Here is a 26,455-nt window from a genome sequence, read left to right as displayed (position 1 = left end):
TGACAGGCCTAGAGCGTCCCTGATCTCTGAATTCCTCCATCTTCATGGTCCAAACGCTCTCTCTGAGGAGACGGTTTTATCGCTGGACCAAGATCTGACCCTGAGCGAATTGCAGTGCGCAGTACGGCAGTTGAAAGCGGGCAAAAGTCCGGGCCCTGACGGCTTATCCGCGGCTTATTATAAATCCTTTCTGGACATTCTGAGTACCCCATTTCTTTCCGCTTTCAATACTCTTTCTCAGTCCCCTAGGCCACATCATAGGCTGTTGGAAGCACACATTTCCGTCATCCCCAAAAGCGGTAAAGATACTTCCCAGGTATCTAATTACAGACCCATCTCCCTGCTAAATGTGGATATTAAGTTGTTTGCAAAGATGCTTGCTAACCGACTTCTACCTTTGATCCCCTCCCTCATTAACTTGGATCAGGTGGGATTTATCCCTGGTAGAGAAGCTAGGGACAACACTATCAAGGCCCTTAATCTCCAACACTGGCTTTGCAAATCTAACTCTCCGGGCTTCTTCCTTTCATTAGACGCGGTGAAGGCCTTTGACAGGATTGCTTGGGATTATTTGCGGGGATCATTGATGGCCTTGGGCCTGGGCGAGAAAATGCTGAATTTTATTATGACCCTATACTCAGGCCCTACAGCTCAAGTTCGTGTTAACGGACACTTGTCAAACCCGTTCCGCCTTGGAAATGGCACTCGTCAGGGTTGCCCCCTATCCCCGCTTCTGTTCGTCATTTCCCTTGAACCTCTTTTGAGACAACTTCGCGCTAACCCAGATATTAAGGGGATCAGGATAGCGGACAAAGAATACAAACTTGCTGCTTATGCGGATGATATCCTCCTTTTTTTGGCTGACCCTCGCACCACACTACCGAGTTTGCTGAAAGACTTTGCTTTTTTCCGTTTTTTGTCGAACCTGAAAATTAATTTTTCCAAGTCATTCGCCCTCAACATAACCCTTCCCACTGATCTCGTCTCCTTCTGTGAGTCTCATTTTCCATTTCAGTGGGTGAGGGATGCCCTTCCATATCTTGGTATACAACTAACCCGTAATCTGGATGACCTTTATGCCAGAAATTTCTTACCGGTTTTCAAAGTCATTCAGGAAGACCTAAACAAGTGGCATCGCCCCTGCTTCTCTTGGTTTGGTAGGGCTGCAATTATTAAAATGAATATACTTCCGCGTCTCCTATATCTCTTCCAAACTTTGCCAGTTCAACTTCCAATGACATTCTTTGCTTCTTGTAAGAAACTATGTTCCTTATTTCTATGGAATCACAAGCGTCCGCGGGTCTCGTTTTCTCAGCTAACTCGTCCCAAACTCTGCGGGGGCATTGGGCTCCCTGACCTTCACCGCTATTACTGGGCATGTCATCTTTCCCGCATAGTCGACTGGCACATTCATTCTGCTTCCAAAGACTGGGTCCTTTTGGAGAAGGCCTTTTCGCCCACTCCCCTACCATCGATCCCTTGGCTATTGCCGAAACACACACCTCAGGTTCTCCTCTCCCATCCTTTGATAGGTCCCACGTTAGAAGTTTTCCGCAAGGCTTGTAAATTGTCGTCCATTTCGGACTCTCCTGGTCCCTTGACGTCGATCCGCCTGAATCCAGATTTTCCCCCAGGGTTGCACAAGGATTTTTTATCCAATTACTGGCCACACGATCAGATTCTAGTAAAACATTTTCTGCACTCAGGCAAGGTGAAATCATTACAGGAGCTGAAGGTTAGCTTGAATATCCGCGAATTCCCTCTCTGGGCCTTTCTTCAGATTAGACACTTCCTGCTTTTCCATAAATCCCGCCATAATTGGACTCGCCCTGTTACTCCATTTGAATCTTTATGCTCTAAATCCGAACCGCGGACGCATTTGATCTCTGAGATTTATCCTCTCCTAGGGGACAGCAGGACTTGCAATTCTTTCCTCTCTTGCCGTGCTTGGAGCAGAGACCTAAAGACGGATTTATCGGAGTCGGATTGGGATCGCATATTTATGTACTCCCACTCCTGCTCGAGTAATGTCTCGACGCAGGAAAATGGCTACAAATTGGCCACTAGATGGTATCGTACTCCCTCCAGACTTCATCGGTTTAACTCATCTGTCCCTGACGTGTGCTGGAGATGTGGGACACCTGATGGCTCTCTCTTACATATTTGGTGGTCCTGTCCACTTATTCAACCATTCTGGCAGGAGGTCCACCGGTTGGTGACTTCAGTGACCACTCTGCCCATTGTTTTCTCTCCTGCTCAGCTATTGCTTCATCATACCCCCATTCCTAGGAGTCAATATTTTAAGTCCTTAGCTATGCATATGATCAACGCAGCCAGACTCTGTCTTCCTGTGCTATGGGGCTCCACCCACCCCCCAACTGTACGCGATTGGCTCAATCGAGTGGGCAGAGTGGCAGAGATGGAGGAACTGATTGCGACTGCACTTGATATGCCAACTAAATACTCACATGTTTGGGCCTGCTGGACACACTTTGTAACTACCCCTGAATTCGGATCTCTCATGGGTCGGGATGCCTGATTGAGCTCAGCCCTACCTCTGGTTATGCCCCTGGTTCTTTCATAATCTGCATGGTTATGACCTCCTTTCCGGTAATTTGTATTTGCCTGCTTCGCTTTGGTGAATGTTTAGGTTCTTGACACTCTCATTTATGATTTCCAATAGCAATGTTGACACAAACTTCGCAACCCGGACCGTTCGCTTCCTTTCGCTTCCCCCCTTTTTTTTTTTTTTGCCTCTTATCCCCCCTTCTCCCTCTCCCCCTACTCTCCCCCCCCCCCCCTTTTTTTTTTTTTTTTCTTTTCCTCTTTCTCTACTATGACTCCCATTCTTCTCCTTTTACTGTTCTTTTCTTTTCTTTCCTTCTTTCTATTCCCTTTTTTTTTTCTCTCTTCCTTTCTCGACAAGCTCTCAGTCTTCGATCAGGCTTAGTCTTCGTTTCATTCAGGATTACTTGGTATATGGTTAGCTTACCTCCTCTAGGATAGTTAATGGTACTCACGACATCTTCTCTTATACTGCGATGCTCACTTAGCCTCCTGATAGCGTACTGCTTTTGGTTTAGGCTCCGAAGGTTCATTTCCTCCATGCATAGGCCAGTACACCATTAATCAATTGGTGGAAGTAAGCTGTTATTACCTTCTATATTGTATATTTGTGAACCTTGAGTACTACAGGCCTATCTCTGCCGTAACTTGACATGCTTATGTTGTCCACAGTGTCGCACTCTACCATGTTGTTTCTTCCTGTATTTTGGTTTAAGCTGTGTCTATGACCTGATTGAGGCTGTATGTGCATTTCCGTATATTTTACTGTAATATGTTGTCACTTCTAAATAAACTTTTATGGAACAAAAAAAAAACATGAGATGAAAATAAATATCTTTGGAAATACATCGGTTTCAGCAATCATAATGGGTTTTAAAAAAATAAATCACTTCCCCAGAGTAGTTCCGTGTTACTATGGTAACATTGTATTGCTTTGGTCACAGTGTGCTGAAAAATAAAATGGTAAAAAAAAAGAAAAAAATTTAATAAACTAAAAAAATTAGAAACATTTAAAAAAAAATACAAATTCAATTATTATTATTATTTTCACCAAAGAAATGGAGCAGAATACTTTTTCAGCGAAATTTATGAAGAAATGTTATTTATCTGCAAAATTTTAGGAAAAGTGCGTTTTTTTGGGGGGCCATGTATCGTGAGATTTTGAGTGCAAACCTCCTTCCATCAGCAAGTGCATTGAAGATGAAACGTGGCTGGGTCTTCCAACATGACAATGATCCCAAACATACCGCCCGGGCAATGAAGGAGTGGCTTCGTAAGAAGCATTTCAAGGTCCTGGAGTGGCCTAGCCAGTCTCCAGATCTCAACCCCATAGAAAACCTTTGGAGGGAGTTGAAAATCCGTGTTGCCCAGCGACAGCCCCAAAACATCACTGCTCTAGAGGAGATCTGCATGGAGGAGGAGATCTGCATGGAGGATGGGCCAACATACCAGCACCAGTGTGTGCCAACCTTGTGAGGACTTCCAGGAAACGTCTGACCTCTGTCATTGCCAACAAAGGATATGTAACAAAGTATTGACATGAACTTTTCATATTCACCAAATACTTATTTTCCACCATAATTTACAAATAAATTCTTTCCAGATCAGCCAATGTGATTGTCTGGATTTGTTTTCTCATTTTGTCTCTCATAGTTGAGGTCTCCCTATGATGCCAATTACAGGCCTCTCTCATCTTTGTAAGTGGGAGAACTTGCACCATTGGTGGTGACTACATACTTTTTTGCCCCACTGTATATATATATATATATATATATATATATATATTCCCAATATAATATATAAAAATACAAAAAAATGTATAAAAATATACAAAAAAAACCAGGAAATCCACAAACGGTAGGAAAATAATGTCCAAGAGTAAATGTTATAAATGCACTAAAATTGACAGGTACGTCACGCCGTTGCTGCCAAAGGACGGAGCGGCGGCCATTTTGGTACCTGTCATTTTTCCCTTTTATCACTCCATGTGGATGTTTTATCTCTGCTTTGTGTATTCAATAAATGACTACACTAAATACGAATTTCTGGCTCTTGTCCCTCAGACAGATCTTCCCTCGGACAAGGGTTCCTCCTTCCAGCTATGCCTATGATGGAGCAGTGTGATTGACCCCCTGGCTGCCTCTTCACCTCCAGATGTGACACCATACGCCTGATATCATATACCTTCTGGTGAATGTACATCCGTCCGAGGTGGAGGATTCCCCTGTGTGAATGATCTCACCTTCACATCCTGCACTTTATGAATAGAAGGACATTATTTGAACGCAGTTGTTTGATGGACCTTTTATTATATTATTGCACAAATCAACCGTCAATATCATTTATAATACTATTGATTCATTTTATGGCACCTCAGTGCACTTATTATCACATTTACTCTCGGACATTATTTTCCTACCGTTTGCTGATTTCCTGTTTTTTTTATAAGTATATTCCCACGTTTTATATATATTTATATGTTGCACTTTATTGTTCCACTTGATACATTTACTTTATGCTTTTAGTGCTGCACCTTGTTATACATATACTTGTGGGGATTGTTACCTATACCTTGCATGTTAGCTGCTTTATTACCATCACTATCGCTCGCCTGTATACAACATATTCACATTTACTCTCTGAAAGTGTATGTCAAGCCAAATTTTTGGGTAGACTGAGGATGGCTTAGGACCTCCGTCAAGTATTTATCACTCATCCCTCTCCAATAAAGATAGTTCCCTTCACCAGACAGGGTACAAGACAGAAATCTGGGGGGGGGGTCATGCCTTCCTCTTCTATTCTGTATTGCTTTTCTATTGCCTGGCTACAGGTTCACTTTAAAGTGGAAGAGTGAAGCTGATCAGAGACGGATCTAAGGGATGGACTAAGGGAGTCAATAGGCAATTTATTGGAATTTAGTGTAAACCAGAAGAAGAAAGAAGGAAGACGCAAGTGGCAGTCAAAGAAAAAAAAAAAAAGTAGTATGCCCCGGGAGGAGTCTTCTTGTAAGGTGATGCCGTGAGCTGCGCAGGGAAGCTGCTGAGAGTCTTGACACTTCCCCGTAGCCCTCGTTGTGCTCTCTGAGGTCACTTGGTGAAGGTGATGAGGTATTCCGGATAGGCCTGGATGTCATTAAATATCACGAACACCGAGGGTCCTGATATGCTCTCTGTGACGCTGTCATACAGGTCGGTGGGGTTCGATGGGCTCTTGGCTGGAGGGGCGATCATTGCTTTATTCCCAGCACAGTACACACCGGTGAGGACACGGGCCAGGTACATGTATTTGTATCCATTTGTATCCGGTTTGGAGTACGTATCATCCGAAGAGTAAATGGCATCAGCAGCGAAATACGTCCCTCTTCCCAACAACGCAGCTGGACTCATAGAAAGAGAAAGGAAATGATTATCCTGAGATCAGAAATACAACACGGAATATACAGGATATCTACATACGAGGGAACACGGAATACACAGGATATCTACATACGAGGGAACACGGAATATACAGGATATCTACATATGAGGGAACACAGAATATACAGGATATCTACCTATGAGGGAACACGGAATATACAGGATATCTACGTATGAGGGAACATGGAATATACAGGATATCTACATATCAGGGAACACGGAATATACAGGATATCTACATATGACAGAACACGGAATATACAGGATATCTACATATGACAGAACACGGAATATACAGGATATCTACATATGAGGGAACACGGAATATACAGGATATCTACTGTGGGAACTCGCTTCAAGTGGTAGAGCTCTTCTTCAACACACAGCAACTCGCATCTGTTTAAGGGCCTTTTTGCCCAATTTTATTTACAAGAAAGTTCAAATAAACAAGAATTCTTCCCACGCAGGGGTATCCATCATCAAGCAAATTAATAGTATTCAGCCTCCTGGCTTGCAAGCAGTTTTAAGTCTGCCTCCTGCAGACTCTTCCCAAAAGGTTCTTTTGGCACCCAGCGAACCTTTAGCACACAGCTATTCTGTAGCAGCCCCTTGTTGCTTTTGGCTTCCACCTCTCCTAGGTGTAGCCCACCTGACTCCACGGCTGAGACCTCCTGTCTGCCGGGGTGGAGCCCGCCTGACTCCTAACTGCTGGGGTGGAGCCCAGAACCATGGTTAGGCCTCTACAAAAAGGCCTGCACACACCTGTGCACTCAGTGTGCTGGGGGTTCTCAAAACACGGACCCCGGATTGGAGATTTCATCCCTCCCAGATCTCTTCGAAATCTCCAGGCTCCAGATCCCAAAACAAACTTAATAAATAAATGAGGAAACCGAAAAGTCAGTTTCCTCTGCAATACATTAACTCTCTGGAGCCCCTCAACCTGCCTGGTTGAGAATCCAGGGTTTTCAACTTGAGTTTGACCGTGGCAGGACACCGCACTGCCACACTACATATGAGGGAACACGGAATATACAGGATATCTACATATGAGGGAACACGGAATATACAGGATATCTACATATGAGGGAACACGGAATATACAGGATATCTACATATGAGGGAACACGGAATATACAGGATATCTACATATGAGGGAACACAGAATATACAGTATATCTACATATGAGGGAACACGGAATATACAGGATATCTACATATGAGAGAACACGGAATATACAGGATATCTACATATGAGGGAACCTGCAGTATCTCCCAGAAGTGAGTCCACCTCTCATGTTTGTAAATATTTGATTCTCTCATTTCATGTGACAACACAGGAGAAATGACACTTTGCTACAATGTGACGTAGTCAGTGTACAGCTTGTATAAGCATGTCATGTGACTCGTTGGTGTTACAAGGTCTCAGGTGTGAATGGGGAGCGGGGGGGTTACATTTGGTGTTATCGCTCTCACTCTCTCATACTGGTCACTGGACCTTCAACATGGCACCTCATGGCAAAGAACGCTCTGAGGATCTGAAACAAAGAATTGTTGGTCTACATAAGGATGGCCTAGGCTATGAGAAGATTGCCAAGACCATGAAACTGAGCTGCAGCACGGTGGCCAAGACCATACAGCGGTGTAACAGGACAGGTTCCACTCACAACAGGCCTCGCCATGGTCCACCAAAGGAGTTGAGTGCACGTGCTCAGCATCATATCCAGAGGTTGTCTTTGGGAAATAGACGTATGAGTGGTGCCAGCATTGCTGCAGAGGGTGAAGGGGTGGGGGGTCAGCCTGTCAGTGCTGCCAGCATTGCTGCAGAGGGTGAAGGGGTGGGGGGTCAGCCTGTCAGTGCTGCCAGCATTGCTGCAGAGGGTGAAGGGGTGGGGGGGTCAGCCTGTCAGTGCTCTGACCATATGCCGCACTCTGCATCAAATTGGTCTGCATGGCTGTCGTCCCAGAAGGAAGCCTCTTCAAAAGATGATGCACAAGAAATCCCGCAAACAGTTTGCTGAAGACAAGCAGACTAAGGACATGGATTACTGGAACCATCTCCTGTGGTGTTGGGAGTGTCATGGTCTGGGGCCACATGGTGGTGGGGGTGTCATGGTCTGGGGCCGCATGGTGGTGGGAGTGTCATGGTCTGGGGCTGCATGAGTGCTGCCGACACTGGGGGGCTTCAGTTCATTGAGGGAACCATGAATGCCAACATGTGCTGTGACCTACTGAAGCAGAGCATGATCCCCTCCCTTCAGAGACTGGGCCGCAGGGCAGTATTCCAACATAACGACCCCAAACACACTTCCAAGACCACCACTGCCTTGCTAAAGAAGCTGAGGGTGAAGGTGATGGACTGGCCAAGCATGTCTCCAGACCTGAACCCTATTGAGCATCTGTGGGGCATCCTCAAACGGAAGGTGGAGGAGCGCAAGGTCTCTAACATCCACCAGCTCCGTGATGTCATCATGGAGGAGTGGAAGAGGACTCCAGTGGCAACCTGTGAAGTTCTGGGGAACTCCATGCCCAAGAGGGTTAAGGCAGTGCTGGAAAATAATGGCGGCCACACGAAATATTGACACTTTGGGCCCAATTTGGACCTTGTCACTTAGGGGTGGAGTCACTTTTGTTGCCGGCAGTTTAGACATTAATGGCGGTGTGTTGAGTTATTTTGAGGGGACAGCAAATCTACATGTTATACAAGCTGTACATTGACTACGTCACATTGTAGCAAAGTGTCATTTCTTCAGTGTTGTCACATGAAAAGAGAGAATCAAATATTTACACAAATGTGAGGGGGGGGGGGGGGGGCTCACTTCTGGGAAATACTGCATGTCCTGTCTGAGATATAGTAAATCCCTATTATTACCTCCAGCTACTTCTAAGCTTCTCAGCCTAACCTCCTCGTGTGACCTAACACCATGGACACATGGAGCTTCTACTTGACCTGATATTCTCCTTCCTCTGCACTCTATGCAACCTTCTCCCACAATCCTTTTCCTCTCTCTGATCACCACCTTATTAGCTCCACCCTCTCCCTGTCTTCCACCTCCTTTCCCTCCAACCTCCGTACGTTTACCCATAGAAACCCTCCCCACTTTAACCATTCTGCTCTCTATTCTGCAACAGACCTCCTCTATGGCCTCATCCCCATGGGGCATGTGAGTTCATACCAGGGCTGTTTTAATGCATGGGCACCCCTGGGCATTGTCCAGGGGCCTCAGGTGCATGGGGGCCCCATGATGATCTTGCATTACATCATACTTGCCAACTGTCCCGCATTTGCCGGGACAGTCATGCTTTTTACTAAGCTGTCCCGGGATGGCCGTGTCACAGGTGCGTCCTGGAACCTGTACTGTGTAGTCCTGATCCTAGTATTGCGCCCTCCTGACTTCCCCAAACTCCCGTTTTGCCTCCCCCACCCCATACTTTGCCCTTTCTGTTCATTATTTTTTGATTTATGGCATGCTTTCCTATTGTTTAAAATCTATTTTATTGAAACTACAAATACATAAATGTTTAATTTCTATCAACTATTTATACTTTAATTCTTGAGAGTAGGTGCGGGGCAGGCTGGTAGGGGCCCCTCTGCATTACTTTGCCCAGGGGCCTATGATGCAGTTAAGATGGTCCTGGTCCATACCCCACATGGGGGCCGTGTTTACCCGTATGGGGATGAATATGTGCTCCGTGCATTCCCTTGCAGGCAGTTCCATTGCTGCCAATTAGGACGCATATAAGGGGGCTTGTGAATGGCTGTGGATTGGTGCCAGGAGCACAAGTCCTTCCTGCTAGAACAACAACCCTCCTGCTTGAAGCCTTAACCCTCCGCCATATTGTGCCCATCTCCATGCCAGAGGCCTTCTCATGACATTCCCAGCCATTACCCTTTATATCCTAAGGAAGGAATGTCCACATGAAAGTCGTTGCATTTTACTGATGCTACGTCAAGGATGGCATTTCCAGTCAAATCACATAGACACTATCTGGGGGTCACTCGACAGTACATTGTCAATCACCTATACTGGACGATCCGCAGCGGTCACATGTGAAAGCAGCACACAGCATATTTTTATTAGACCATCTTCCCTTGTACAGTCTCTCTCCATCCGAGGGCCACTAGTACTCACTCATAAGGCTCTGGCTTGCCTTAGGCCGTCTGTGTCCAGCTCACAACTCCTCACAGCTAGCTCCTAAGACAGGATCATGGCAGTTCACCTCTGCTTTAGTGTACTTCTTCCAGGTCCTTCCGGGGGATAGCCTCCCTTCAGGGAACACTTGGCCTGGCCTAAAAATGCCCGTTCAAGCCCCCACACCCTTATGGACAGGATGACAACAGCTGGCTTTTCTGAGTGTCGGACTACCTCACCCTTTCCTCCAGCCCTGTCCAGGGCCTCCACTTAGCTGCCTACATCTGCATGCTGGTGGGGTCTCTGGTTCTCATGCCCCAACTGCTCTAAGACTCCCCCCAACCTGGCTTATATAGGGGCGCTAACCCACCCATGATATCACCTCAGGAGTACTCTAGCTAAATGCAGTGGTTACACAGACACAGTCACTGCTCCCAATGTGGGTAAATGCATCCTGGGTCCTGGGGTGATTTGCTAAAGCAGGAAATCTGATTTGCCGATTTGAATAAGTCCTCATATAGGTCCCAGAAGTTGGAGGCTCGAAGAGTTTTTGGTTGGAAAAGGGCCTCCAACCCTGTCTACCGGTACTTTGAACCTGAAAAGGTTAACTTGCCTGCAAGAAGGGTCTGAAAAGGGAAGGTGTGACGAACCATCCCTTTGTGATAACATTTTGCCCTTTCTGTTCTGGTTTTCTTCCCTTTGTAAAGCTGTTTATGTTTCACAGACATTCTACACTGTTTGTTTAGGGTAATTTGAACTTGTAGTCTTTCACTTCTAATAGAGTTGATACTGTATTGTTGGTTGTAGAGTTTTGTTGTGGGTGGGGAAAACCAGGTGCCAGGCTGTCTGGTGGGGGTGAAGCTGTATATACTGAGCTGTGTTTAATAAAGAGTCATTCATTTTCACCCTACACGAAGTTCCGACTCGTGGTTTGGGATATCAGGGAAGTATTGCTTTGAGCTCTAATACCCGCCTTGGCATAGCACTGGAAGACTTGACGGAAAAGGGGACCATTGGCTGAGATGCACTGCTCTACAAGAGGAAGCCCAGGCGGAACGGTTCCGCCACAATTGGTTGGCAGCGGTGGGATCTTTCCTCATTGCGGAGAAAATCCAAACCAGCAACCGGGAGCACATCTTTTTCACGGAGATGTCCCTGCTCAGCCAGATGGATATACGGGACCTCCGGAAGCCAGCTCTCCAAAGCCTGCTTGTCGCTCGGGGAGGTATCGCTGGCTCCAAGACCAGAGAGGAACTGTTGGACAAGATTATGGCCCTGGACCAAGCAGATGCGCACCCAGCTTCACCTGATGCAGACTCCGCTATGCTAAAAGCGAACACTGCTTCGCCAGAAGTGAACTCTGCTTCACAGGATGAGTTTGAGGAACAGAGCAGTTCATCGGCTCCTGAAACGCCAGGCCCACTTAGCACCGTACAGAGACCCTTATACCATTCGGATTTATGACAAGAGGTGGAGTGGTGTTTGGCTCTGTTCGGCAGCGCTCCCACCTCCGAACAGATTTCCAAGGCCCTGGACGATGCCACCCAACTGCGGCTTAGTCACTCCCGTCACAGAAGGAAACAGCCAGCATGAGGAGTGATGTGGAGCAGGACACACTTGTGGGAGACAGATGTGTGCTGTTCGGCTAGTAAGACGCTGCTCAGCTGTGGTGACTTTTTCTGTAGACCCCTTTAGCAGGCGAGGACACTAAACCTTGTTATGGGACACGCTTGTGCTGTCGGTAAGCCAAAGTTTTTCTTTGTACCTGAGGTTGGTGGACCATTTTCTTGGATCTATGCTGAAGAAAAACTAGTTTTTGTTTGCCTGTGTTTAAAAGAAATAAAAACTCTTCATTTTACAAAACAGCTGGCTAGTGATCCAGACCCCAAATATCACAAAGCAAACAAACTCCATGCAGATATATTACAGCCTTGCTGAGAATTGAACCCAGAATACCACAGAATCAAACAGGTATTGTACTGCCCCAATGATATACTTTTTGCAGTGTAGTGAAGGGGGGGGGTCTCTTCTCACCATTTCTTCCGGCGTAGGCTCTGTTGAACCCATTGTGATTTATATTATCGGCTGTCCCGCTGTCGGTGCCATGGAAGAGCCTCTTCTCATTGGTCCTGGTACCGTTCTTAGTATCGATACTGCTCTTCTTAATTTGGTAATTTTGATACAATTGTTTGTTCTGTATTCTCTCAATCTGGGAAGAAAGAAAATAACCATTCAAAAAAAAAAATCACCATTAATGTTCCCCAATCCCGGTATTCAGCCGGAAGAGCGTTCACACCAATTTCATCTCATATCATGGGAAATCAGATGTGAAAGGTCTTCTCCTGCACTGTATGGGATCTAACTGGAGGGATCTACAGTATGCTGGACGGGGGTTGACATTACTGAGGTGCTTCCACGGGGAGAAGTACAGATGTGAACTAATCATGGGTGTCCACAGGAGATTTCCTACAAGGTGCACCTAGCAGGACTTCCATTATCTCCTGCACCTCCTCTCCCTGAATTATACGGCCACTTTACCAAAAAATATCTATTCTACTACCCGGATGGGGTATACCTGTAATGATATTTAGTATATGAGTTCCTATTTTTAATTTCAGCCCCAAATTTAATAACTGTCAAATGTTTGTAGACTTCACCTCCGGAACGTCTCTAAAATTCACTAATTTTTAACTAATGAAACCACCAAGTTCCTCGTTCACTCCCTTGTTATTAACTATTGATACTGCCTTCTCAAAGGCCGACCTCTCCATAGGCTTTCCCCTCTTCAGTCTACGAATGCTGCTGCCAGACTCATCTACCTTATCAACTGCTCAGTGTCCTCCACCCCTCTCTGCCAATCCCTCCACTGGCCTCCACTCAGTGTCCTCCACCCCCCTCTGCCAATCCCTTCACTGGCCTCCACTCAGTGTCCTTAACCCTCTCTGCCAATCCCTCCACTGGCCTCCACTCAGTGTCCTCCACCCCTCTCTGCCAATCCCTCCACTGGCCTCCATTCAGTGTCCTCCACCTTTCTCTTCCAATCCCTCCACTGGCCTCCATTCAGTGTCCTCCACCCCTCTCTGCCAATCCCTCCACTGGCCTCCATTCAGTGTCCTCCACCCCTCTCTGCAAATCCCTTCACTGGCTTCCATTCAGTGTCCTCCACCCCTCTCTGCCAATCCCTCCATTGGCTTCCAATTGCCCAGTGAATTCAAGTCAAAATACTAACAACAACATACAAAGCCATCCACAACTCTGCCCCCAGCTACAGTGCCTTGAAAAAGTCTTCCTCCCCTTGAAATTTTCCACATGTTGTCATGTTACAACCAAAAACGTAAATGTATTTTATTGGAATTGGACGTGATAGACAAAGTGGCACATAATTGTGAAGTGGAAGGAAAATGAGAAATGTTTTACAAATAAATATCTGAAGCGTGCGGCATGCATTTGAATTCAGCCCCCTTTACTCTGATACCCCCAACTAAAATCTAGTGGAACCAATTGACTTCAGAAGTCACCTAATTAGTACATAGAGTCCCCCTGTGTGTCATGTGATCTCAGTATAAATCCAGCTGTTCTGTGAAGCCCTCAGAGGTTTGTTAGAGAACATTAGTGAACAAACAGCATCATTAAAGCCAAGCAACACACCAGACGGGTCAGGGATAAAGTTGTGAACACATTTAAAGCAGGGTTAGGTTATAAAAAAATATCCCAAGCTTTGACCATCTCACGGAGCACTGTTCAATCCATCATCTGAAAATGGAAAGAGTATGGCACAACTGCCAACCTACCAACACATGGCCGGCTGCCTAAACTTGACAAAGAAATGGAAAACTGTGACCTTCCTGCGCTTGGGGAGTAGGCCTGGAAAGAGTTAGTAGGCTGCAGTCAAAGCTTGGCCTTCATGGGGTGTACCTGCTTTGCTGCCCTCCCAAGACTGGGGAGTTCTAGGAGCACTGAAATCACAATAAATAAATAGAGGGTGTGCTGGTCTAGTGCCTCTGAGGCTCTGAGGAAGAGGATTAGTCCTTGAAACACATTAGCCTTTGGATGTTTGGACATTTGCAGACTACTTGTGCTGTACTCATGAGATGAATTTGTACTTTTAATGACTTTTTAAGTATAATACTTACCTTTTATACATTAAATATTTTAAAGGATAATTCACTAGGCCAGCGCGCCCTCTGTTTGTTTATTGTGATTGCAGTCCACCTAAACTGACCGGCCGGGCAAGGAGAGCATTCATCAGAGAAGCAGCCAAGAGGCCCATGGGAACTCTGGAGGAGCTGCAGAGATCCACAGCTCAGGTGGGAGAATCTGTCCTCAGGACAACTATTAGTCATGCACTCCACAAATTTGGCCTTTACGGAAGAGTGGCAAGAAGAAAGCCATTGTTGGAGGAAAGCCATAAGAATTCCCGTTTGCAGTTTGTGAGAAGCCATGTGGGGGACACAGCAAACATGTGGAAGAAGGGGCTCTGGTCAGAGGAGACCAACATGGGACTTTACGGCCTAAAAGCAAAACGCTATTGTCACGGATCACAAGATTGCCGCCACCAAAAGGCGACAATCTCACGATCGCAACATCCAATATGTCACGACCGCGGCGTCAGACCCCAGACCTTCTCACCAAACTCGTGACCGAATGACTAGCCAATCTAACGCCGCGATGTGACGCGCGTGACAATGCCACACCCAGCTGCACCCTGCACAACGATTTTCCAGCTAATGAACTACATCTGTGCCTGCAGCCTGAATGCGCTTGTTACTGGGTCAGGTTAATTACGCAACAAACCGTTCTACACTGCCATCACCTCCTTTTTGTACAGAGAAAGAGGAAGTTCAGCTAATACACTATAATGATTGAAATAATTGTCTGTATAAAACGGTCTGCAGGCCGGTCATACAGAGGGTTAAAACAAACAGTATTGTTCTCTTAAAAGGCAGGGATTCGTAAATTGCAATTAAAAGCTATAGAAACGGTTCAACACTTTCAGAAAGGAAGATTTATTACTAAAAGGGTCAAACAGGGTGCAATAAAAATATTTACAGAAAAAAGATGTCACTAAGATATATATATATACACAGAGGACCATAGCACAGCAAAGAGATAACAGGGAGAAGTTAAAGGATTAAGTTACTTACCATCTAAGCCTTTGATGTAAGCAGATCCAAGTTGCAGAGCGAAAGGGTCTCCCCAGGTGGTATTGATGTTAAAATGGGAGATGAGTTTTACTTACTTTTTAGGCCTGCTAGCCTGTTTTTTAAAGTCCCCCAGCAGGGGGGTGGCTCGGAGTAACTGACCAATACTCTGTTTAGGGAGGGATTGGCAGGCGGAACCCAAACTTAGCACCAGCATCTTTCCTAATTCATATTCTGGCCTATAACTTCCCAGCTGCACCAGCGACAATCTCTCCGCGGGTATTTTATTATGTAGATAAGTCTAAGGATCATGTGGATATGAATTATGAAATCGTACGTTACACGGTGTACGAGTTCTATGTTTTGGCTCCCCTGAGCCTGCGAAACGAGTGGAGTGACCTACTAAATGATTCGCCTGCCCATCGCCCATCCGATGATATGTCTGGCGTTTATGTATGTCTCTCATATTCCAAGATATGAGACATAGGATAAAAATTGATTTGAGGAATGTTCATTTAATTCTGTCACCTACGCTGCTAGGTTTTCTGAGGTTAAAACCTCTTTCAGTTCCTGGGAGAGCTGCCTTATCTCTGTTACGAGGTGAGAAATTACACAGGTTCTTGGGCAGAGCGGCTCTGTCTCTCTTGGTGTGGCAGAAAACTAACACTGCCCATCCCCCTGAACACACCATCCCCACCGTGAAACGTGGTGGCAGCATCATGTGGTGGGGAGGCTTATCTTCAGCAGGGACAGGGAAGCTGGTCAGAGTTGATGGGAAGATGGATGGAGCCAAATACAGGGCAATCTTAGAGGAAAACCTGTTAGAGTCTGCAGAAGACTTGAGACCGGGGCGGAGGTTCCCCTTCCAGCAGGACATCGACCCAAAACATCCAGCCAGACCTACAATGGAATGGTTCCCATCAAAGCATCTTCATGTGTTAGAATGGTCCAGTCACAGTCCAGACCCAAATCCAATGGAGAATCTGTGGCCAGACCTGAAAATTGCTGTTCCCAGATGCCCTCCATCCAATCTGACAGCTTGAGGGATTCTGCAATGAAGAACGGGCAGAAATGTCCCTCTCTAGATGTGCAAAGAGACATCCCCAAAAGGGCTTGCAGCTGGAATTGCAGCCAAAGGGGGTCCTACAAAGTATTGACTTCGGGGGGGGGGGCTAAATACAAATGCCCCTACACTTTGTACAGATTTATTGGTCACAAATGTTGGAAACCATTTCTCATTTTCCTTCCACTTCACAATTATGAGCCACTTTGTGTCGGTCCATCACATCCAATCCCGATAGATACATTGTAACATGACAACATGGGGGGGGGGATACATTGTAACATGACAACATTGGGGGCATTTCAGGGGGGGAGGGGGAATACATTGTAACATGACAACATGGGGGACATTTACGGGGGGGAGGGGAATAAATGTAACATGACAACATGGGGGACATTTCTGGGGGGGAGGGGAATAAATGTAACATGACAATATGGGGGACATTTCTGGGGGGGAGGGGAATACATTGTAACATGACAACATGAGGGACATTTCAGGGGGGGGAATACATTGTAACATGACAACATGGGGGGCATTCCAGGGGGAGGGGGGAATACATTGTAACATGACAACATGGGGAACATTTCAGCGGGGAGGGGAATACATTGTAACATGACAACATGGGGGACGTTTCAGCGGGGAGGGGAATACATTGTAACATGACAACATGGGGAACATTTCAGGGGGAGGGGAATACATTGTAACATGACAACATGGGGGACATTTCAGGAGGGAGGGGAATACATTGTAACATGACAACATGGGGGGCATTCCAGGGGGGAGGGGGGAATACATTGTAACATGACAACATGGGGGACATTTAAGGGGGGAGGGGGAATACATTGTAACATGACAACATGGGGGACATTTCAGGGGGGAGGGGGAATACATTGTAACATGACAACATGGGGGGCATTTCGGGGGGGGGGGGGGGGAATACATTGTAACATGACAACATGGGGGACATTTCAGGGGGGAGGGGGAATACATTGTAACATGACAACATGGGGGGCATTTTGGGGGGGGGGGAATACATTGTAACATGACAACATGGAGGACATTTCAGGGGGGAGAGGGAATACATTGTAACATGACAACATGGGGGACATTTCTGGGGGGGGGGAATACATTGTAACATGACAACATGGGGGGCATTCCGGGGGGGGGGGGAATACATTGTTACATGACAACATGGGGGGCATTCCAGGGGAGGGGGGAATACATTGTAACATGACAACATGGGGGACATTTCAGGGGGGAGGGGGAATACATTGTAACATGACAACATGGGGGGACATTTCTGGGGGGAGGGGAGTACATTGTAACATGACAACATGAGGGACATTTCAGGGGGGAGGGGAATACATTGTAACATGACAACATGGGGGACATTTCGGGGGGGGGAATACTTTTTCAAGGCACTGCACATCATCAAATATCTCTCCAAACCATCCTCTCTGCTCCTCCCATGACCTCCTGCTCTCTAGCTCCCTTGTCTCCTCCTGCCGTGCTCATTTCCAGGACTTTCATCAGATCCTCTCCCATCCTCTGGAACTCTCTACCTCCACCTGTCTGACTGTCTCCTACTCTGGCTGCCTTTAGGGAATCTCTGAAAAGTTATCTCTTGATGATGAGCGCACCTCGCCACCTAGACATTGACGCTCGCCACCTAACAACTGAACTTTTATTTTTCCCATCAGATCCTTCTCCACAGTTAGGACTAGAGATGAGCGAATCGAAGTAGGCGAAGTGGAATTCGTTTCGAATATTAGGAAAATTTCGATTCGCGACAAATCCGAAAATAAGCATACTTCGGATGCGCGAATCGAAATTTTACAAGGCAAGGCGCGCTGACCCATTATGCATTCATTCATGACATGTGATCGCATTAGCCAATCAGCAGCCAGCCAGCCAGCACTGTGTAATGGTGGAGCTATAAATTGCGGCCATTTTAGAATTCTGCATTAGCCTCCAGTCATTCAACAGAGGCAGACCTGGCTGTATTCAGGGAGAGAGTTAGGGACACAGAATCGTTACTTAGGGACACAGAATCGTTACTTAGGGACACAGAACCGTTACTTAGGGACACAGAACCGTTACTTAGGGCCACAGAATCGTTACTTAGGGACACAGAATCGTTACTTAGGGACACAGAACCGTTACTTAGGGCCACAGAATCGTTACTTAGGGCCACAGAACCGTTACTTAGGGCCACAGAAACGTTACTTAGGGACACAGAACCGTTACTTAGGGCCACAGAACCGTTACTTAGGGCCACAGAACCGTTACTTAGGGCCACAGAACCGTTACTTAGGGCCACAGAATTGTTACTTAGGGACACAGAATTGTTACTTAGGGACACAGAACCATTACTTAGGGCCACAGAACCGTTACTTAGGGCCACAGAACCGTTACTTAGGGCCACAGATTTGTTCCTTAGGGACACAGAATTGTTACTGAGGGACACAGAATTGTTACTGAGGGACACAGAATTGTTACTCAGGGACACAGAATTGTTACTCAGGGACAGACACAGAATTGTTACTCAGGGACAGACACAGAATTGTTACTGAGGGACACAGAATTGTTACTGAGGGACACAGAATTGTTACTCAGGGACACAGAATTGTTACTGAGGGACACAGAATTGTTACTCAGGGACAAAGAATTGTTAATCAGGGACAGACACAGAATTGTTACTCAGGGACACAGAATTGTTACTCAGGGACAAACACAGAATTGTTACTGAGGGACACAGAATTGTTACTGAGGGACACAGAATTGTTACTGAGGGACACAGAATTGTTACTCAGGGACACAGAATTGTTACTCAGGGACAGACACAGAATTGTTACTGAGGGACACAGAATTGTTACTGAGGGACACAGAATTGTTACTGAGGGACACAGAATTGTTACTGAGGGACACAGAATTGTTACTCAGGGACACAGAATTGTTACTCAGGGACAGACACAGAATTGTTACTCAGGGACAGACACAGAATTGTTACTGAGGGACACAGAATTGTTACTGAGGGACACAGAATTGTTACTCAGGGACAGACACAGATTTGTTACTCAGGGACACAGAATTGTTACTCAGGGACAGACACAGAATTGTTACTCAGGGACAGACACAGAATTGTTACTCAGGGACAGACACAAAATTGTTACTGAGGGACACAGAATTTTTACTGAGGGACACAGAATTGTTACTGAGGGACACAGAATTGTTACTGAGGGACACAGAATTGTTACTCAGGGACAGACACAGAATTGTTACTGAGGGACACAGAATTGTTACTCAGGGACACAGAATTGTTACTCAGGGACACAGAATTGTTACTGAGGGACACAGAATTGTTACTGAGGGACACAGAATTGTTACTCAGGGACACAGAATTGTTACTCAGGGACAGACACAGAATTGTTACTGAGGGACACAGAATTGTTACTGAGGGACACAGAATTGTTACTCAGGGACAGACACAGAATTGTTACTCAGGGACAGACACAGAATTGTTACTGAGGGACACAGAATTGTTAGTGAGGGACACAGAATTGTTACTGAGGGACACAGAATTGTTACTCAGGGACAGACACAGAATTGTTACTGAGAGACACAGAATTGTTACTCAGGGACACAGAATTGTTACTCAGGGACACAGAATTGTTACTCAGGGACAGACACAGAATTGTTACTGAGGGACACAGAATTGTTACTGAGGGACACAGAATTGTTACACAGGGACACAGAATTGTTACTCAGGGACAGACACAGAATTGTTACTGAGCAACACAGAATTGTTACTGAGGGACACAGAATTGTTACTCAGGGACACAGAATTGTTACTCAGGGACAGACACAGAATTGTTACTGAGGGACACAGAATTGTTACTGAGGGACACAGAATTGTTACTGAGAGACACAGAATTGTTACTCAGGGACACAGAATTGTTACTCAGGGACACAGAATTGTTACTCAGGGACACAGAATTGTTACTCAGGGACAGACACAGAATTGTTACTGAGGGACACAGAATTGTTACTGAGGGACACAGAATTGTTACACAGGGACACAGAATTGTTACTCAGGGACAGACACAGAATTGTTACTCAGGGACACAGAATTGTTACTCAGGGACACAAAATTGTTACTCAGGGACAGACACAGAATTGTTACTCAGGGACAGACACAGAATTGTTACTGAGGGACACAGAATTGTTACTGAGGGACACAGAATTGTTACTCAGGGACACAGAATTGTTACTCAGGGACAGACACAGAATTGTTACTGAGGGACACAGAATTGTTACTGAGGGACACAGAATTGTTACTCAGGGACAGACACAGAATTGTTACTCAGGGACAGACACAGAATTGTTACTGAGGGACACAGAATTGTTACTGAGGGACACAGAATTGTTACTCAGGGACACAGAATTGTTACTCAGGGACAGACACAGAATTGTTACTGAGGGACACAGAATTGTTACTCAGGGACACAGAATCGTTTAATTAAAGAGTATGTCAGACAACACGCAGAGGAGTGGCAGAGGAGGCAATGTTTTAGGAGCGAGCAGACGTGGCAGCAGAGGAAGGGGTGGAGGCAGCACTAGTCGCAGCCAGAGGCCAGTGCTCCTGGTGTCATCCAGCGGTCGTGTCTCCACCGACAACCCTGCCATCATTGATTGGTTGGCTCGGTCGTCTTCCTCTTCCCAGGTCACCTCTGACACCTACAGCCAACGGTCGGTGGGTACGTCAGACACAACCGTTAGTTGGCATGGCCCGGGAGCAAGCCCACTGAAATCACGTGTCCTCTACCTGCCCCTGTCCTTTGCTGTTCCCTCACCAAGCGAAGTATCGCATGCTGTGGGCTCAGCCCCACTGTACAGTGAGGAAGAGCTAACAGAGGGCAATCAGGAACGGGGGAAGACATCCGCCTTTTCAGCAGCCAGGCGAAGAAGTAGTGGCGAGGAGAGTGGCTCGGTAGCCAGTCTAGAGACAGGTCTGTCTCCTGACCCACACACAGCCGAGGGGGTTGTAGTGAGGCGGAGACCCTACTTGATGATGAGGAGGTTGATCGCACTTGGCAGCCTCGTCGTCATCAGGCTATTGCTTCCGCATCATCAGGAGAAGAGGGTGCCAGCTTGGCAGCGAGCAAAACAGTCGGTGGGTTGCCCAGGAGGCAGCAGGGTCGCAGCAGTGTCAGTGGAGCCAAACGGCCACGGAGTAGAGCACCAGCTCCACTGCAGCCTACCACCACGGCCAGTAGTGGTGCCGGTGTGCTCGGAGGAAGTAGCAGTCAGCCAGTGAGGAGTATCGGGGGCAAAGTTTCCTACTCGGTGGTGTGGCAATTTTTCGTCAAGCCGCCCGAGGAAGTAAACGTAGCCGTATGTCGACTATGTGGCCAGAAAGTCAAGCGTGGCCAGGGGGCCCATGTTGGGACTACAGCGTTGCGTCAGCATATGCAGCGTCGCCATTTGGTGGCCTGGGAAAACCGTGATAAAGATACGGCGGTTCTGCCTGCCCCAGCACCCGCTCCATCACCCGCTCCGTTACTTGCTCCGTCACCCGACGTCAATCGCCCTCTATCAGCCAGTCAAGGCTCCAACACCTCTGCTGAGGGGAGTTGTTGCTCGTTGGCATCTTCCGCTCGTTCAGATGCTCCTTCTCCTGCTACTCCTCTTCACGGATTCCGTCAGCAGTCTTTCTTGGAATCCGTTTCCAAGAGACAACAGTTTGCGAGCACGCACCCGATGGTGCAGAAGCTGAACGTCCTCCTGTCCAAGTTGCTGGTGCTGCAGTCCCTCCCTTTCCAAGTGGTGGACTCAGCACCTTTCCGAGAAATGATGGCTTGTGCCGCGCCGCGGTGGAGAGTGCCAAGCCGTCATTTCTTCGCCAAAAAGGCAGTGCCAGCCCTGCATTCACATGTAGAAGACATGGTGGGCCAGTCTTTGAGCATGTCGGTCTCTGCCAAAGTGCACGGCAGCGCCGACGTGTGGAGCTGTAACTACGGTCAGGGACAGTACATGTAATTTACGGCCCACTGGGTGAACGTGGTGCCAGCACAGCCGCACCAGCAACTTGGACAGGTCACGCCGCTTTTGCCTCCACGTTTGCACGTCCTTGGTCCACAAAAGATGTCCGCCTCTACCACCTCTTCTTCCGCCGTGTCCTCAGCCGCCACCTCCGTGCCAAGTCCCATTACCCGACCGGCATATCACATGTGCAGGGCGCAACGGTGTCACGCTGTGCTGCACCTGGTATGCCTTGGCGAACGTAGTCACACAGGGGAGGAACTTCTGAGTGTAATGAACAGAGAAATCGACAGATGGCTGTCTCCGCGCAAACTGAAAATCGGAACCATGTTGACCGACAACGGAAAGAACATGGTGTCTGCTCTGCGTCAAGGAAGGTTGTGCCATGCGCCATGCATGGCTCACGTGTTCAATCTGGTTGTCAAGCGGTTCCTAAAATCCACCATCCCACTGGAAGACATCCTTAAAATGTCACGTAAACTTTGCATGCATTTCAGCCATTCCTACACCGCAAAGCACACCCTCCTTGAGCTGCAGCGGCAGAACGGAATTGCACAGCATCGCCTGATCTGCGACGTTGCAACAAGGTGGAATTCAACCCTACATATGTTAGACCGCCTTTACGAACAGCGAAAGGCCATCACCGATTTCCTGATGTTACAAGCGGATAAAGGTACTCCCCTGTGTAACTTCGATGTCAGCCATTGGCAGCTCATGCGTGACACCTGCCGCTTGCTCAGGCCCTTTGAGGAGGCCACGCTATTCGTGAGTCGGCAGGACTATGGGATGAACGACGTCATTCCTCTGTTGCACATCCTGGAACAAATGCTGTTAACAATGGCTGGTCAGGGTGCGGTAGACGTGGCGCACAGATCTCAACGCCACATGACCCCTGTGGGGGCAGGACAGGAAGAAGAGGAGGAGGTAGAGGAGGACATTTGTGCTCAGGAATTATTGAGTGAAATGGGTGGTTTTTCCACTCAGCGGACAGGAGTGGAGGAGCAGGAGCATCTGGTAGAGGAGGAGGAGGAGGAGACAGAGGACCCAGACGCACCGTGGCAGTATGCTGTGGAGATGGAGGCAGGGAGTCGCTCGCATTCCTTGGCACAAATGGCCCATAGCATGCTCGCTTGCTTGCGTAGCGACAGCCGAATAATAACCATCAGACAGAGGGATGACTTTTGGCTGTCCACCTTGTTGGACCCTCGCTACTGTTCAAAAATGGTGGCCTTTTTCACACCTGCTGAGAGGGAGGCCAAAATAACGTACTATAAAAACCACCTATGTAGTCAGCTGGTCTCTGCCTGTCTGCGCCAACGTCCATCCTCAGACACTGTGGGCCCTGTGCGCTCGCGTTCCGCTGCCATGGCAGCAGGGGAGGGGTGGGGTGGTAGGAGCAGTGGCAGCTCCACCAGCAGTGGCTGCCTCAGTCTGCAGTCGATGATGAGTAGCTTTCTTCACCAGCGCAGTGAGGAAACTACTAACCAGCCGCAGCAGCAGCAGCATCAGGTGGACCTGGAGCAGGACCTCAAACAACAGGCTTAGGCCTACTTGGACAGCACCCTGCCAACCGAGGTAGACAATCCCCTTGACTACTGGGCAACGAAACTTGACCTTTGGCCCCAACTAGCTGAATTTGCCCTTGAAAGGCTGTCATGCCCGGCCAGTAGCGTGGCATCGGAGCGCGTGTTTAGTGCGGCAGGAGGTATTGTAACTCCGCGGAGGACACGACTGTCCACCCAAAGTGTGGAGAGACTCACGTTTGTGAAATGAATCAGGCGTGGATTAGTCTGGATTTCAAACCACCAGTTCCTGACACAACTGACTAAATCCGCCATGAATCATGCCACAAACATGTTAACTCTGCCATGTGCCACTTTCAGGTCTCCTCACACTGCTGGTGTGTTCCATTTTGTCATAGGGTGCTGGCAGATTACAGGCCTCCCATTGCTGCTGCCAGGCCCGTAATCTGCCATGGGCCCCCGTACCGCCTCCTCATGCTGCTGCCAGGTCCAGAGTCTCTCATGGGTCCCTGTACGGCCTCCCATTCCTGCTGCCTCCATCGCCACACTCTGCCATGTGCCACTTTCAGGTCTCCTCACACTGCTGGTGTGTTCCATTTTGTCATAGGGTGCTGGCAGATTATGGGCCTCCCATTGCTGCTGCCAGGCCCGCAATCTGCCATGGGCCCCCGTACCGCCTCCTCATGCTGCTGCCAGGTCCAGAGTCTCTCATGGGTCCCTGTACGGCCTCCCATTGCTGCTGTCTCCATCGCCACACTCTGCCATGTGCCACTTTCAGGTCTCCTCACACTGCTGGTGTGTTCCATTTTGTCATAGGGTGCTGGCAGATTACAGGCCTCCCATTGCTGCTGCCAGGCCCATAATCTGCCATGGGCCCCCGTACCACCTCCTCATGCTGCTGCCAGGTCCAGAGTCTCTCATGGGTCCCTGTACGGCCTCCCATTGCTGCTGCCTCCATCGCCACACTCTGCCATGTGCCACTTTCAGGTCTCCTCACACTGCTGGTGGGTTCCATTTTGTCATAGGGTGCTGGCAGATTACGGGCCTCCCATTGCTGCTGCCAGGCCCGTAATCTGCCATGGGCCCCTGTACCGCCTCCTCATGCTGCTGCCAGATACAGAGTGTCTAATGGGTCCCTGTACGGCCTCCCATTGCTGCTGTTTCCATCGCCACACTCTGCCATGTGCCACTTTCAGGTCTCCTCACACTGCTGGTGTGTTCCATTTTGTCATAGGGTGCTGGCAGATTATGGGCCTCCCATTGCTGCTGCCAGGCCCGTAATCTGCCATGGGCCCCTGTACCGCCTCCTCATGCTGCTGCCAGGTCCAGAGTCTCTCATGGGTCCCTGTACGGCCTCCCATTGTTGCTGTCTCCATCGCCACACTCTGCCATGTGCCACTTTCAGGTCTCCTCACACTGCTGGTGTGTTCCATTTTGTCATAGGGTGCTGGCAGATTACGGGCCTCCCATTGCTGCTGCCAGGCCCGTAATCTGCCATGGGCCCCCGTACCGACTCCTCATGCTGTGACGTTGCAACAAGGTGGAATTCAACCCTACATATGTTAGACCGCCTTTACGAACAGCGAAAGGCCATCACCGATTTCCTGATGTTACAAGCGGATAAAGGTACTCCCCTGTGTAACTTCGATGTCAGCCATTGGCAGCTCATGCGTGACACCTGCACTTGCTCAGGCCCTTTGAGGAGGCCACGCTATTCGTGAGTCGGCAGGACTATGGGATGAACGACGTCATTCCTCTGTTGCACGTCCTGGAACAAATGCTGTTAACAATGGCTGGTCAGGGTGCGGTAGACGTGGCGCACAGATCTCAACGCCACATGACCCCTGTGGGGGCAGGACAGGAAGAAGAGGAGGAGGTAGAGGAGGACATTGGTGCTCAGGAATTATTGAGTGAAATGGGTGGTTTTTCCACTCAGCGGACAGGAGTGGAGGAGCAGGAGACTGGTAGAGGAGGAGGAAGAGGAGACAGAGGACCCAGACGCACCGTGGCAGTATGCTGTGGAGATGAAGGCAGGGAGTCCCTCGCATTCCTTGGCACAAATGGCCCATAGCATGCTCGGTTGCTTGCGTAGCGACAGCCGAATAATAACCATCAGACAGAGGGATGACTTTTGGATGTCCACCTTGTTGGACCCTCGCTACCGTTCAAAAATGGTGGCCTTTTTCACACCTGCTGAGAGGGAGGCCAAAATAACGTACTATAAAAACCACCTATGTAGTCAGTTGGTCTCTGCCTTTCTGCGCCAACGTCCATCCTCAGACACTGTGGGCCCTGTGCGCTCGCGTTCCGCTGCCATGGCAGCAGGGGAGGGGTGGGGTAGTAGGAGCAGTGGCAGCTCCACCAGCAGTGGCTGCCTCAGTCTGCAGTCGATGATGAGTAGCTTTCTTCACCAGCGCAGTGAGGAAACTACTAACCAGCCGCAGCAGCAGCAGCAGCATCAGGTGGACCTGGAGCAGGAGCTCAAACAACAGGCTTGGGCCTACTTGGACAGCACCCTGCCAACCGAGGTAGACAATCCCCTTGACTACTGGGCAACGAAATTTGACCTTTGGCC

The 26,455-nt window shown here is 48.1% G+C and overlaps 1 protein-coding gene across 2 annotated transcripts in view; it reads right to left on the bottom strand.

The window, feature by feature from the left end:
* Positions 1-5,450: 5,450 nt before the first annotated feature.
* Positions 5,451-26,455, bottom strand: part of LOC149434650 (protein mono-ADP-ribosyltransferase PARP14-like) — a 152,737-nt gene continuing 131,732 nt past the window's right edge. For both annotated transcript variants that reach the window (XM_089663557.1, XM_089663558.1), the window contains exons 33-34: positions 12,146-12,320; positions 5,451-5,941 (exon numbers count right to left, since the gene is read on the bottom strand). In XM_089663557.1, the coding sequence (XP_089519683.1) occupies positions 5,652-5,941; positions 12,146-12,320 (465 nt within the window). In that variant the 3' untranslated portion in view covers positions 5,451-5,651. The remainder of the gene's footprint in view (positions 5,942-12,145; positions 12,321-26,455) is intronic.

Source organism: Staurois parvus, unplaced genomic scaffold, assembly GCF_062004578.1.
Source record: "Staurois parvus isolate SC_StPar_1 unplaced genomic scaffold, SC_StPar_1.0 ptg001719l, whole genome shotgun sequence".
Taxonomy (NCBI): domain Eukaryota; kingdom Metazoa; phylum Chordata; class Amphibia; order Anura; family Ranidae; genus Staurois; species Staurois parvus.
The sequence above is the reverse complement of the archived record's forward strand: the minus strand, read 5'-3'. Positions and strand labels throughout refer to the sequence as shown.